Source organism: Nylanderia fulva, unplaced genomic scaffold (assembly GCF_048542155.1).
Source record: "Nylanderia fulva isolate GAGA-0341 unplaced genomic scaffold, ASM4854215v1 Scaffold7, whole genome shotgun sequence".
Classification (NCBI taxonomy): domain Eukaryota; kingdom Metazoa; phylum Arthropoda; class Insecta; order Hymenoptera; family Formicidae; genus Nylanderia; species Nylanderia fulva.
This window is the reverse complement of record NW_028190807.1, coordinates 4,935,158-4,950,125: the sequence shown is the minus strand read 5'-3', so window position 1 is coordinate 4,950,125 and position 14,968 is coordinate 4,935,158. Positions and strand designations below refer to the sequence as shown.

General features: G+C 39.1%; 1 protein-coding gene across 9 annotated transcripts in view; it reads right to left on the bottom strand.

Annotated features, from left to right (window-relative positions):
* Ten-a (Teneurin-a transmembrane protein) overlaps positions 1–14,968 on the bottom strand; it is a 472,969-nt gene that overhangs the window by 5,694 nt on the left and 452,307 nt on the right. For 6 of the 9 annotated variants that reach the window (XM_029314061.2, XM_085488617.1, XM_085488618.1 and 3 more), the window contains 10 exons: positions 13,573–13,599; positions 8,898–9,017; positions 6,191–6,375; positions 5,628–5,779; positions 4,695–5,353; positions 4,373–4,608; positions 3,088–4,193; positions 2,622–2,844; positions 446–2,436; positions 69–252 (listed from right to left, as the gene is read on the bottom strand). In XM_029314061.2, the coding sequence (XP_029169894.2) occupies positions 69–252; positions 446–2,436; positions 2,622–2,844; positions 3,088–4,193; positions 4,373–4,608; positions 4,695–5,353; positions 5,628–5,779; positions 6,191–6,375; positions 8,898–9,017; positions 13,573–13,599 (4,883 nt within the window). The remainder of the gene's footprint in view (positions 1–68; positions 253–445; positions 2,437–2,621; positions 2,845–3,087; positions 4,194–4,372; positions 4,609–4,694; positions 5,354–5,627; positions 5,780–6,190; positions 6,376–8,897; positions 9,018–13,572; positions 13,600–14,968) is intronic. The other 3 variants (XM_085488619.1, XM_085488620.1, XM_029314062.2) reach the window with 2 other exon arrangements.

Genomic DNA, 14,968 nt, shown 5'->3' with positions numbered 1-14,968 from the left:
GTATATACCTATTAATATAGGATTTATATGATTTAATTTAAATTTTGATTCATATTGTGTGAATTTACCAGTAGGTTGACTCGGTCTATCGGTATGTCTGACATCGATAGGATCATTTCCATTAAATCTGTAAAGATGTAGATGTGTCGGCTTGTTAATGCGATCCAAAACGTTCTCCCAGAGCGGTGACATCCACTGACCTATCAGTGGATCGTAAACCTTCCCGTTTGGCATATGAACCAGAGACGTGACCTATAAATTAATTATATTAAAAAACATGAAGTAGCAACAAGCAAAACTTTTAAATATCATGTATATTCAATTTCAAATTTGTTAACTTTAATGAAATTTTTATCATCTTTCTCGTCATACTTTAATTTATTAATTAGAATATTTCTAAAGCTACATATATGTGATAAATATGAGAACATGAAATTTTATTTACCTGATCCAAAAGTCCGCCACAGAAATCAACCGGTAAATAGAGATAGGGATTCGAATCATAAACGATGTGACCATAGGGCGAGCGCATAATTTCTCTTATACCTTCTCCATACTGATTGAAGATCATAATGGGCGTACCGCACTGATCGGTGGCGATATAATATTTGTGTCGATATACTTGTGCGTATATAAGATGTCCTCTGTCATCGTAGACCAGCGACATTAATTTACCATCACGTGGACTGTATATTTGACTCACTTCGTGTGGACGTTTCTGATTGTTGTAAAAGAATTGCGTAACATTGCCGTAGTTGTCTTTTCTGGTGGCTAGTCGATCTAAATGGTCGTAATAATATCGTACGTCGAAGCGGCCGCGTTTTGTAGCGCGCACGAGAAGTCCCTTGGCATTATAATTGAATCTTTCCTCCCTCGCATTTTGCACTACCAGACCTCGGTTATCGTACTTATAGAGGCCCTCGCCGAACTTGACAATTCGGTCCATATTATTGTATTCCATCGGGATTGTGTTACCTCGATACGTAAGTGATAACATGTTGCCGTTCGCGTCGTACTTAAAACCCCAGGGTTCCTGCGCCTCTACGCCAGTCAGTTGACCGTCGCAGTCCCACGTGTAGTTCTTCACATTGGTATACGTGTTGACAGCGACATTGCGCGTATATGTTCTCGTCTGGTTGATGCGGCCGCGTGAGTCGTGCGTAAATTCCATCCTGAATACTTCCATTCGATGAATCGTAACTGTGACCTGAGTTTCTAAGAATCTGTCATCTGTAGTACGTGAGAATAGCGCTGTGCCGTCGAGCACAGTCGTCTCATTGGGTTGCGGTCTCGTCACTTTAAACTGGCCGATCTGCTCCAGCATTCCCGATCTCGGATTATAAGCCATGGTGTGTGGCGGCAGTGTCTGTCCACCTATTCTACCTTGTACCGCTATCAGACGGAAATTCGAATCATATTCAAATGTAAATTTGGCATTGCTCAGACCGGTCTTGGCGCCGAAATCTATACGCTCTTCTACTAGGAGTCCTGCGCTATATTGATAATCCCACTTATATTCCACGTCTCGCTCGGAGTGTATCACTTCAGAAGGTAGTCCGCTCTCGGTGTATCTGATTTCACTCTTGCCATCACCATGAACGACTTCAGCTAGTTGACCCGAAGTGTGATATCTATAAACAGTACGAGCTCCATCTCCTGGAAACACGGTTTGCAGCAAGTTTCCATCATGACTATAATGTTGCAAATAGGCTCTGGTGCTGCCAGGTGGAGTGTACGTCACTCTGAGAAAACCGAGCGAAGCCTGACAGGAGAAGGAATGTTTGGTTTCCGAGGGTAGAATAATGTGTCGTAGTCCACCGTCGTCGTCGTACTGCAGGGAGAACTGTCTGTTGCTGGCGAGCGTGATTTTCGACAGCATATTAAAATCATTGTAAGTGTATCGTTTCGTGCCGTCTTTGCTGTTGGTGATTTCTGCCAACTGACCATGTCGGTCGTAACCATACGACTCGTCGGAGGCACCCCATTTCCAGCTGTCAATTCTATTGAATCGATCGTAGGTGATGCTGAGATTATGACCCTGCTCATGCGGTTGCCAGACTAAGGGTAGACCAGCCAGATCAAAGGTCACCGTCAACAGCGCAGTGCCCGCCTTGTCATAGAATGTTTCGCGACTAAATGCTTGCTCGAATTCGACGCCTACCATTCGCGTGTCGTTCACCCAGATCTCTCTGTTGAGTGTCTGCTGGGGATGGCTAACATCGCCGACCAGGTTATAAGTTGTCGTCATGGTATTCGTTAATTCGCCCAGCGACATTAATTGATAGCTCCACATAGGTAACATCTCCGCTTCCACCGGCAAAGCTGCCTCTAATAGCGGATGTTTCGTCGTAGCTGCGCTCAATATTCTACCGCCACCAGGTAAAAATACTTCCAGACTACTGTTTGTAAATGCGATTGCTTTCATAAGCTTGGTGCCTACAAATATAAAATTATATTAAATTAAGTGGCTTAAGGATTCTCTTTAATTTACAAATTGTCTTAATATATGTGTAGGTTTTTTTAAATTATAAATTCTCTTAATATATACATCAAGACACATGATAGATAAAATAAAAATGATTTAATAATTTGTCTAATCTAAATAATTTAAAGAAACATACCGTCAGTGATTGTCAACATCTTCGATTTCTCGTTCTTCATCTTAAATTCTATGAGTCGCTGTTTGTCGCCTTTTGATAAGGCTTGTAATGGTGCAGACACTTTAACCGTTAAACCTTCATCATCAGATAAATCTGATGATAATTTTAGCTTTTCGCCTGTTGGCAGTATCACATCGGTGACACGTCCCAAATTATCATAATTATATATGTACGTTTCATCACCCTGAAATTCATATTATATATTGTAATATATTTATATATTATATAATTATTTCGTAATACGTTATAATTCATATAGAAAAATATACTTTGTTTCATCAACAGATAATTTATTTGTAACGATATATTTCCGAAGTATTTTTCTTACGAGAATAAAAGAGAAGAAGATATATATAAAAATATTTATGCAATTAAGTGATCTACATTTTGTTGATGAAATTAAGTCAAATAAAAATTTCCAACTTACTCCTGATCGACTAGTAAGCAAACCAGTCGAGCCATCATAGCCCAAAGCAATTTCCGCTCTACCGCGTTCTGATAATTTTTCCAAGAAACCAACCGCGGAAATTTTCAACTCGGACTTATGATCCTGAGTGTTTTCGATAGAGCTAACGACGCTGCTGTAATCTCGTAGAAATTGAATCTTATTTCCTGCACTATCTGTCACCGTGGATAATTTGCCAAAGCTCGTGTTCTTGCTGTATAAGAAAGAATAACGGGTCTTTCCAGACGTTAAGTCTTTCGTAGAGATGTGTTGGCCATAACGATTGAATACGTAGATTTCGTTCGAAGGTGGGAATGGAATATGGAATTCTCCGCTCTCGTCATGATTCGGAAGGTACGGTTGAAGAGCCAAGATATGAAGACTACCCTGATCGGCCACGTGTAGGATGCCATCTGGCGAAACAGCCAGTGCAGATATCACAATAAACTTGGCATTCGATGATAGAAGTGTCTCTGTGCTGCTAGTGTCATCCGTGCAAGTGCATGCATCCAGATCTTTAGTGCTAGGTGTGGTATTGTTGCACTCGCATTGGCCACGTAACCTCTCTTGCTGTTGACCTGCAAAGTGAGACATCTTCCCGGAAGAGTCAACGATTCTGATGGAGTTTACTCGGTGAGAATCGCGATCCGCTATATATAGTTCGCCAGTTGGACTAAAACCTACGGCCAATACCGAGCCAAGCACTTCGTCCGATTTTTTCGGATTCATCGTCATCGATACATTCAATTTCGGCAGTTCTCCGTTACTGTTGCTGTTGCTATTTGCATTGCTAGTACAGTGAAGAGGTGTACCAGCAACCACGCGCACTTTCAGATCGCTGGTGAGTTTTAAGACTAATCTGTCGTCGATAAAATGCAAAGATCCGTCCAGCGGGCTCAGAGTCAGTCCAGTTGGCCATTGTAATTGAGCCTGATGTGCGGGGATGGCTCCGATGCAAGGTGCCGGTGACCAATGATTATGATGACCATGATGTCCCACAAGTGTATGTATAATACCGCGTGGATCAACCGCACGAATGTTCGTTCCATCGGCAATGTACATCGTTTTGTCGGCCGCAATTGCGATTCCTATAAATCATAATATACAGGTCACATCTTGTAAATTATTTTGTAAGCGAATTTTGAATTTGCAATCTTTTTTATTCGCGAATATACGTTCGTAATTTTGTAATATTACTAAAAATTGTTCCAATGATGCAAGTATTTTGCGAGAAAATGATACAGGTACATCTCAATTCCTCCCTTACCTTTAGGATGAGCCAATTTCGCATGAATGGCCGGGCCTTCATCGCCGCAATGTCCTTCATCACCTGGAATGCATCTTTCGCCATTTCCAACGACGGGTTCGATATTGATACTGGGATCTTGGACTTGTTCGAGCGAGAGAGCTTTCAATATTTGATGCTTCTCCGGATCGCTGATGTACAAGTGTCCGTCAGCCGGCGAGATGCACAGATAATACTGATATGCTACTTGGGTTGCGCTGCAAGAGATTTGAAATAAATTAAATTACATATCAATATATGTATTTGCGTCGTACGAATTTCGCAAAATTCGAAAATTAATTACCTTAAAATCAGGACAGTGTAAACTTTTCCTTCGGGCGTGATTCTACGCACGAGATTGAAGTCTCCTACATATATGCTGCCATCGGGACCACTGGCAAGCGCAACCGGCGTCAGGAGTCTGGCATCCTTGGCAAGACCATCGCAATTATGGCATACCAAGGTTCTCTGGAGGCCCGTGCCCATCACCACTTTCACAGTGCGAGGATACTGCTTGAAATGGAGAGTAGAGCCATCTCCTTTCTGCAGGATCCCTTCGTGAAAATTGTAATGGTGATGGATGTCGAGTCCCCAGCCACCGATATCGGAGATATCGACATCGAATCCTTGCAGAGTGGCCGTCTGCGTTTCCCATATCACCAACGGACAAGTGGAATGCTGATAACCGATCGAAATTCTCGCCTGCGCCACGCCGTATACTTTCTGCTTGTAAACGTTCCTCTTGTTCCAAGCGAACGTGTGCGTTAAGTTCGGATCGGCCTCGTACGTTTTCGTATGAAGCGAACCCTCGATCTCCACGTGCACATGTACGTGCGTCAGCGATTTCGGAATGAACGGCCCAGTCAGTTGCATTCTCACAGTAGAGAGATAGCCCGCAGCCTGGCTGCTTTGATACATCAAGTGGAGATTGGAGCCCGGAATAGCGATGCTTTCTTGCACGATCTGCAAACGATGTTTCACGTAAAGCAGTATTGTAATTTTCATTATAAAATTATGCATTACGCACATCCTGCACATTATCGCACAAAATTTGTGATATAACATATATTTGATTTAAGAGCTTGTTGTTTTTCCTCTATTCAGAGATATTGAAAACGATTCTATTTTTAAAAGTTATTATATCGTATAAAAAATTTCATCTTGCAGCAGTAGGATCAATACAACGTTATTTTGATTGGCGCAATCACTGTTAATCGTTTCCGAAATAAAAATTTACCTGATTTTCAGCAAAGACCAAGCTCTTTCCAGGCAAACCGCCAACTTTCTCAGGCATCCAAGTGCTAACGATAATAGGTCGTAAGGTCTCGTGATCGTGTTCCAAGCACGGGCCATGCTCACTAAAGAGTCCCATCGAAATCCCTGGGAAGCCTATTATATTGTACTCCATAAATAATAAGAAACTCAAAAATGTATAACACTTAAGGACGGAACAAAGACGGCACACACGTTGAACAGTTCTGAAAACGAGCATTTCGCGAAGAACTAACAGAAGCATTTGCGATATAATATAAATTATATAAACCCCTTTAACAAAATTATCGTATAAAAGAAAAGTCCGAGAATTATTCGCCTTTTTATTATCGTACCTTTTCCCTGCACATGCAGGGATTGTTGGTTTCAGGTGATCGAGCACGTACGCGCGTTTATCGAAACGTTTGTGACGTTAATGGGTAACGCGATCCAACACGTAACACGAGAAGATATACATATATGTATCGGACCGACTGACAAAACAAAACAAAAAAATCCTGTAATGCATATCCGAGGTTCGATGCTTACCCACTGCCGGGCTCGGCGGCTGGTTGGATTTAAACGACTCGCCTTCCTTGCTGAGGATCATCACAACGGGCGGCAGGACGACGATCTGATTCCAGGGTACGAAGACGGTCCTCGTGAGAGGCTTGAAGGGGCTGCGTTGGAATTGAAGCGTCACGGCACCTCCACCATTGACCAGGACATCGAACCTGATCAAAGTACGTAAATGCATTTCGAACTCTATTGCCGCTGGTATTACGTAGGGATCTGACGTAGATCGATCAAGATAGTGCGAGAGAGCACTATCCGGGAATGAATGTCCGACGAGGCCTTAGAGTTGGAACGCGTATCTTGGAAGCTTTTTCATCCCATCTGATTAGTTCTCTCTAAATGTGTGATATATATTCTCAGCTAGATATATAACTTTAAAATATATGAGATTTTTTTTCTCACGTATAGAAAAAATCATCTATGCTGTAACAGAAATTTTTTGCTTCTGTATTTGTGAAAAATAATATATTTTTCTATCTTTTTAACTTTTGTTCGAAGTTTTGCATTAGCAAAATAAAATCATATCAAAAATTCACTGTAACGGAAATAATTATCAAATGAAATAATAATTGCATTTAAAGTACGATTTTTAAATTCTTTTGAGAATTTTATTATACGAAATTATATATATTTTATTTATCGAACGTGAACAATGGTAGATTTTTATTTATACGTGCTTTGTAATTTCTTCTTTCGCCTGTTCGTTATTTAAGTTTGCATTCAGGTTCAAACATACGCTACGGGATTTAATGAAGTAATATCCTTTCTCATATAAAATTACTAGTTTCTCTGAAATTTGTAGCCGAAACAAAAATTCTCTTTCTACAACACGTTTTTAACAATATTCGTAGTAGCTATATATATTTATACAATATTCATATAATGTATATTTAATCTAATTTTGAAGATAAATGTATTAAATTATCTATGATTTTCATATATTTATGATAATTTTTGAAGAACTAAATAGAATATTTTATGAGATTAATTACATCTTCTATACTAAAATAAAAAAAAATAAAAAATGTAATAAATGTGCTAATGCTTTACTTCTCTATTATATAATTTATAGAAAGAGAAAGAGAAAAACCGAGATATTTTATATATTGAAAATTTATCATACGCAAAAATTTACGACCAAATGTAAAATCAGAGTTTATATTAATACACGGTAAAATTATTTGTCGCGATCGCATAAAAAATTTGTCTAATTTCAAGTTGTAATGTACTGCAACAATATTAAAAATGTATCAATAAATAGAATAATACAACACATGTTATCTCGAATTTATGAACATTAATTATGCTTACACTCGTAGGTGCGGTATTCTGGTCGTTGGATTAATGTGAATTAAATCGGGAGAGAATGCCTGAAACAAAGTTTCGATATGCGAACACATCTCGACGACCGGTGCACAGACCGAGAGCCACAGACTGAGCATGGTACATAGGTTTGCGCAGAGTAATTAGTAAGCTTTCGACATCATTAGCTCGGGCTTTGATGTGGTCTAGTATCCCAACTCCTCTGCTTTCCTGTTTCAGAATTATTCTCGCCAGAATTACTGGATACCCTCCTCGTCTGATATAGTCGTTCCCAGTACCGCCTACCTCCCCCTTTCATTACAATGCAGCCTTGATACCATCGCGCAGAGCGTCCAGTTTGTACATGTCGTAGCCATCATGTGCAAACGCTAATACAACGATGACACCAACAATGACGACAACATGTGTATTTATCGCTGTAAACGGATGTAACAACGGAAACGGTGGGACTCCATAATTCTTTCTACGGATCTGCTCTTCACCGGTAATGTACTATTTTCAATAGCATAATTTACTTATTGTTACACTCAAGAATAGTTAGCAATTAACAAATACAGATTTGAGAGATATGCTCTTAAATATTTTCAGAGCGCGATGGTAATGCATATATAATAATCTGGATTACGCTCGTGGTACTCATCATTTACGTTATGGATGTCCGTCATAATCGTGCATAAATCCCTCTTTCAAAACAATATTATGCCACAGTAATAACTACATCGGCTTAAAATGTGAATTGCCTAATTGCCTCTACGTGTATGTGTGTGCGCGTGTGTGTAATGTTGAATTATTAATATAAATTTCCACTATTCATTACCATATCTATTAGGGGCAAACCAGAATGCACGCTTAAAATCATTTATATCACATTTATATACATTCATGAAATTATTCCAACTCTGGCATTTCGTCTGACATTTTAACTTATGCATAATAAAATAATAGATTTTTAAATTTATATTTAATATATTAAGATACGTTTGATCAAGCATAATCATTTTTTAAAAATAATAACATCTTAAATGTCATTAATTATTATTAAAATTATGATGTTTTTAACAGTTAAGACTTTCTCAAAAAACTTCAAACAGAGAATATACAATATCAATTTAAATTTCTAAATATATATTAGGCCATTAATTGGCTATTATTCTATTACATTTTTATATTCTTCTAATATATTTTACTTATATTAAGATGATAGAAAATTGACAATTCTGACATATGTTGGTATAAATTATTATCTGAAGCTAAATAATTGAATAAGGGATATACAGGTCTATACTAAGGGATATACAGGGATACCTGTATATATATATATATATATATAAGGTAGGAATAGATTATTGATGCTTACCATCCATCAGCTCTGGTCAAGGTAAATCCAAAGCGCGAATCCCTGTCCACGGATACTCTGATGCCTACTATTCCGAGTCCTTGTTCGGTAACAACTTGGCCTCGCATCACCGCAACTCGACTGTTACAAATTATAGATATATCGGGGTCCACCGAAACCGGATCGTTTCGTCGACCCATTAATCCGCGCAATGCTGATTTAAAACGAAATATCCTCACAATTTATATTTGTCGGAATGCAATTTTGATCGGTACGCTCGTCACGACGAAGCTATATGTTCAGTTTTGCGAAGAAAAGTTGCAAATTTTGACAACATTTTTGTTGAAAAATAAGGTTTATTCTACAAACACACAAAAGTCCCAAAGAATTATATTACAAACTTATTCAAAAAGTTTTTAATGTAAATTTATATTAGAAACTTTGACTCAAGTTTTTATTCGTGAAAAAGATATCTTGGCAATTTTTAATTTAATCATTTCTTTTATATCAATACTTTCTTGTCTGATAAGATCTAAAAATTCGAATATTAATCTGACGATGAAAATTTCCGCGATCGCGCGATAATGAACCGGGCACCGTTAATAGCCACTTAGTGTCCGCCTAATTAACGGGTAATGCGATCGTACTACTCGGTCGGCAGACGCGACCGGCGTCTTTACGCGAACGCGGACGCGAGCAATCGATTTCGCCTGTTAAATCAGCTTCCGCGGTCAACGGTTCAATGCGATCCAATATTCTCACTTCGCTGCCAATACAATCCGCAACTCCATTCGACCGACATTCGACGGCCGCGTTGCCACGTACAAGGGAAGCTAATGCCTCTGGCTGAATCGAGGAGCGATACAAATTGATTTTACAAATAGAACAATGCCGCGTAGGCAAGGGCTGGCACGAACGGGGGCACGACGGGGTCAGAAAACAGGCGGCGTCGGCGGAGGACGGCGGAGGTAGCGGAACACGCGCAGTGCGTCGACGATGCATTGTGCTCGCGAAAATCAGCATTTTCCGTAGTGACGACGGCAGCGAGGCGGGAACATTCTTCTCGGCACTGACTTTTGGGATTTTTTTTTTTTTTTTTTTTTTTTTTGAGAGATTAGAAAAAAAGGAAAAAAAAGTTTAGAAAAAGACATAATATACTTAGTTCCGAGGAGGAAAAGGGAAACGGAACGAGGAAATTACTCGTAGGGAAATTATCTCGTGAGAGTAAAAGGCATGCAGTCATGTTATATAGATACGTAATAGGCGTGAGATATATGTAATATAATAATAGATGTATTATGAACTTCAGAGGCGAGTTGGAGGGTAAAAGGTGTGGAGGGTAAAATGGTTAGATTCTCGGCGAGAGAAAGTTGGAATATTTGAAGCTGAATATTTTAAGCGATTCGTGTAGTGCTGAATATAATGAGATCGATGTATAGGTACGTAGATAATATATATAATGTATATAGAGATATATGCGACACACGCGCCGCGGTCACATATGTGTATGGAGCTTGTTACACTAGCTTGTTGGACCGGCCGAATAATCGAATGTAATGCGGCATATGCGACATGGACGACGGTCCCGAGCCATGTAACAAACTATATACGCATTTATGCATTCGGTATGTATATATATATATATATATATATATATATTATATATATATTAAATATAATATAGTATATATATACGTATCAGTCTCTCTAAGGGATTGCGTATAGGGGCATATTTGTTCTTGGAGGATCGCGCGTATCCCCAACGCTGCAAGTGACATCGATGATTGCATCCTCGTCCATCGAATATTGGACGACCATTTTCAGTTGTAGCGATTATCGTACTCGCAGATTTTGCAATCGCATCATGGATCGAAACCGGGATAATTTGGTCGAAGTCGATTCTTAAGATTAGCTAAAAATTCTGAACATGATATTACGTTCCTTCGTTAATTTCGTACGTATAAATTAAAATTGATAAAAGTGACGTTAATATCTTATTCAAAATGACGCGAGTCTCTATTTCATAATTACTCGTATCATTAAAAATTACTATAATTTTTATATAATATAATAAAAGTTGCAAATGGTCTTAATAGAACCACTTATTTGAGTCATCGGGCAAACTAGTGATACAAGTCAATAATGATCAGACATACGTTTCAACGTGATTATTTACACGATTATTTTGATGTGATATAAAAATATACATTTTTAATTTCACAACAATGAAGAATAATTGACTTTTACATGAAATACTTTAAATTTCAAAATGAAAAAAATTATATATTATTTTGAAATTCATTTCGCGCTTATTTTAAATGCAAAGACATATTTTGTTCATCAATCGCCGCGTTTCTATCGCGACAAAAATAATCGTAAATATTATTTTCACGAACAAATTTTCGAAATACGAAATCGTTATTATCGCGCCGGTTTCGACCGCTAATCATATTGATCGTTTCGAGTGACTTGGAGATCAAATTATGCCAGGCTGGCGGACGCTGATCCTCCAAGTGCGGGCACAGCAAGGTGGCAGGCACAGTCGTCACTACTGTACGTCCAAACCCATAGTGAATGGTAAACAGAAAAAGAAAAATGGATGATCCTCAAATGCATTGAAATTTCTAAAGGCAATCGTAGTCAACCTATATATGCAGATAACAATAAACGGAAGAAGAGAACGTATACGCGCGCGCGTACCTAACGCTATAAAAATTAAATCTAGATGCTCTGCGTTATTCTTCTTTCTTTTTTTTCTTTTTGTGAACAGCGATATCACTCTTTTTTTAACTTTTCGTGAGACTTTCTCTCGACACTTATCTGTCTTTTTTTTTCTCTCTCCGCCTCTTTTTCATCGTTCTCGCACGCGAATAACGAGAACGTCGAGGACCGATCTCAGAGAAATACCAAGACGTACGAGAGAACGCGAATCAGTCGAAATAATCTCAGCAGATTAGGAAATATTCCTCGTTTTTTTTTTTTTTTTTAGTACTCCGCGCCAGAAAGAAGTATCGTTGATAGTAAGTAGAAGGAACTCCGAGGTAGATGGACGAGGTAGAGTGGAGACTGGATTTTAGGTCTCGATTTTTTTCGGTGGGTTTCAATTTCCTTGGATATCGGATAAAGACAGACACAGGGTGTTTGGTGTCGGGCCATTGGCACATTTTAGACAGGTGATAATAGACGCAGACAAGGGACAAGGAGGGATGGTCCTTTAGGGTTCTTTATCTTGAACTGTACGGTGCCGATTAGCAATACTTGCCGATCCGTCGATAGATAGAACAGAAAGTGACTTGTGTACACCTGTTGAATTATTATCTCGAATTCGTATATCGTATATATACATATGACAGAAAAAAGAATAATAATAAAAAAAGAACGCAATAGTCGTTCACGCAAGAGGCGCGCAATAAGGTCAGCGTTCGTGTAAAATGCTAGGACGTTCACTATAAGACAAGTTCGACAGGATGTTACATAAAGTGCAAGCCTGGCAAACACAAACAACACAAGACCAGGTTTTGGTAAGTACACGACTCGTAACATACTATTATGTATATTAGTCATGGCTAACGCATCTAAGGGACAAGAAGACAAGACATAACAGAAAAGGGAGACAACAATCTGACGACATATCACAGATAACACAGAGACAATTCGTACGGTTGACTTTAATGTATACGTGAAGAGCTGTTGCCCATGGACAGATGCTCGGATGATGCGTACAAGGGTATATATATATATATATATGTACATATATATTCGTATAAGTGAGATGAAAGATGAAGATAGAAAACGAGATTCTGTCATAATAAGATAGAAAGATAAACGGACATGTAAAATATTTTGGATCGAATCGTGGCTATCTCCGAAATATTCGTTTCTTGTTACGATTTAACTTTATTCATGATTTATTTCCGACATAGATGTTGTATAAACAAGACGGTTCCACAAAAAGGATTTTAAAAAAGTAGGTTACAGAATATTTGTTATAAATTCGATGCCAAGAGGATTGTTTCTCATTCGTATGTTTTTTCCGAGTCCATAGCGTTTTTATTTGCGCACGAACATATATTCGACTATTTTTATAAAAATATGGACGGAAACCCGACGAGATGCGCGCGCGCGCGCGAACATGGTGCTATCTCGAGCGGAATGAATCGCCGCAAAAACCGTTGACGGCTCATCTCTTGTACGTATCAACGCGAGCGTGGTCATGGGGCGCGAAAGTGAATAAAGACAGATAGATCAGACAGGTAGATAGAGGCTAAAATAGAGAGATAGAGAGAGAGAGAGAGAGAGAGAGAAAGAAAGAAAGATAGAGCGGACAAAGTAGACTGGTGGGGTGGTGTCGGATGAAAGAGAGATGAGAGACAAATAAGCAAAGTGTAATCAAACACTGGCGAAACGCAAATAGTCGTATAACGAGAAATGATAACAGGCTGTTATATGGACGGCGTATAGAGACAGGAAAGACAAGAAAGAATAAGAGACAGAGAGAAAACGGAACGTTAAGAAAGTAATGAGACAGTAGACAGGCTAAAGGTTTGATATATAAATACATATGTGTTACATATTAATGGGTCATACGAAAGACATGTAAGATGAATGGTACGAGCGAAACGAGCAATAGATGATACTTTGTTTTTTTTTTCTTTTGGATAATGAACGATTAGCGAGAGCTTGAGCTGCAACTTACCGCGGTGTAAAGGAACTCCAGAACGTACTACGTGTGGGAAAAACCAACGAGAAGAAAGGGCGTTACCACGGTCACAGAACCCGCGTGAGCGGGCAAAAACGGATGCGCGTGCACAGCATTGCGCGAGCAATCGTCTCTCGAGCAATTGCCCTCGAACAGGCTATATTCTTCTACTTTTGCGAACGCGATCGCGTTAACTATCTCTTTTCGTGATCTGGGAGCGGACGGCGCGGCGCGTCCAGCTTTTTCCGTCCCCGGCTCCGTTCCGGCTGGACCGACACGGAGACTTGGCGAGTGCTCCTCGCAATGTTCCGCACGCCATTACAGAAACAATAGACGTAGACACACACTAATCAAGCGTACCCATCACACACGCGATCCTTCCAGTCACGCAACATGAACACAGTCACTCTCGGACTCATTCAACATAGAGTGGTATAACAATGTGACAGACACAAGTTGGAAACTACGCAACGCACACACATATGTATATAATGATATGTAGGGCCCGGAAACACACGAATACCCGGCGGAATAACCGGTTGTACGTTAAAACGTGACGTCATTTCGGTCAGGGTGGCGCCCCTTTCTCCCCATGACGCCGTCCTTGGCGCGGATACCCCGATGCAGCGACCGAGGGAAGCTCTTATCAGTTCGGTCTAATCAAGGTCAAAAGGATCGTCCGGACTGACAACGAGAGGAGATTCCTTCGGCGTCGATCTAGGGTCCAGGCCTATGGGACGATCCCTGAATATTGATTACTCTGTCCGAGCAACCTTAATGTCAGTCTGAATACTAGATTCACAGTAGAGCGCAGATCCGTGAGTTTATTTACAATGAAATACGTTTTTAAAATCACGTTAACGTAAATAACTTTTCGAAGATATTTGATGTATGAATATTTTAATAATGAAATAATATTGAAATAGTCGTGAGGTTTAGAAATTTTGAAGACGAAAAGAGAGAGAGAGAGACAGAAAATGTGTGTGATATGTGATTTGAGAAATTATTGATTTAATGAATTTTACAGCAATGCGCATGGTGTACGAAATTGGAAATGGCAATATCAAATCTATAATGGAATATTTTCCAATGTTATTTAAATTTTAGTAAAATTTACAAATCTATCAAAAATACTTTTCCTAAAGGGAATTATCAATTGCATTGTTAAAACTCTTTTAAATAAATGAAACTTTTTTTTAAAAGATAGCTATATGCAAAAATGGGTGGCTGCAATATTCGGAATAGTAATCAATATTCTAGCATTACGAACGGACAATGAACGAAAACAATATTTCAAATGTTCGATTTCTGAAACTCTTCAACGACAACATGGACCTTATTATACGCACCGTATACAAAGTTTCGTGGAGCAAAAAGAAGAAGATGGTACGAG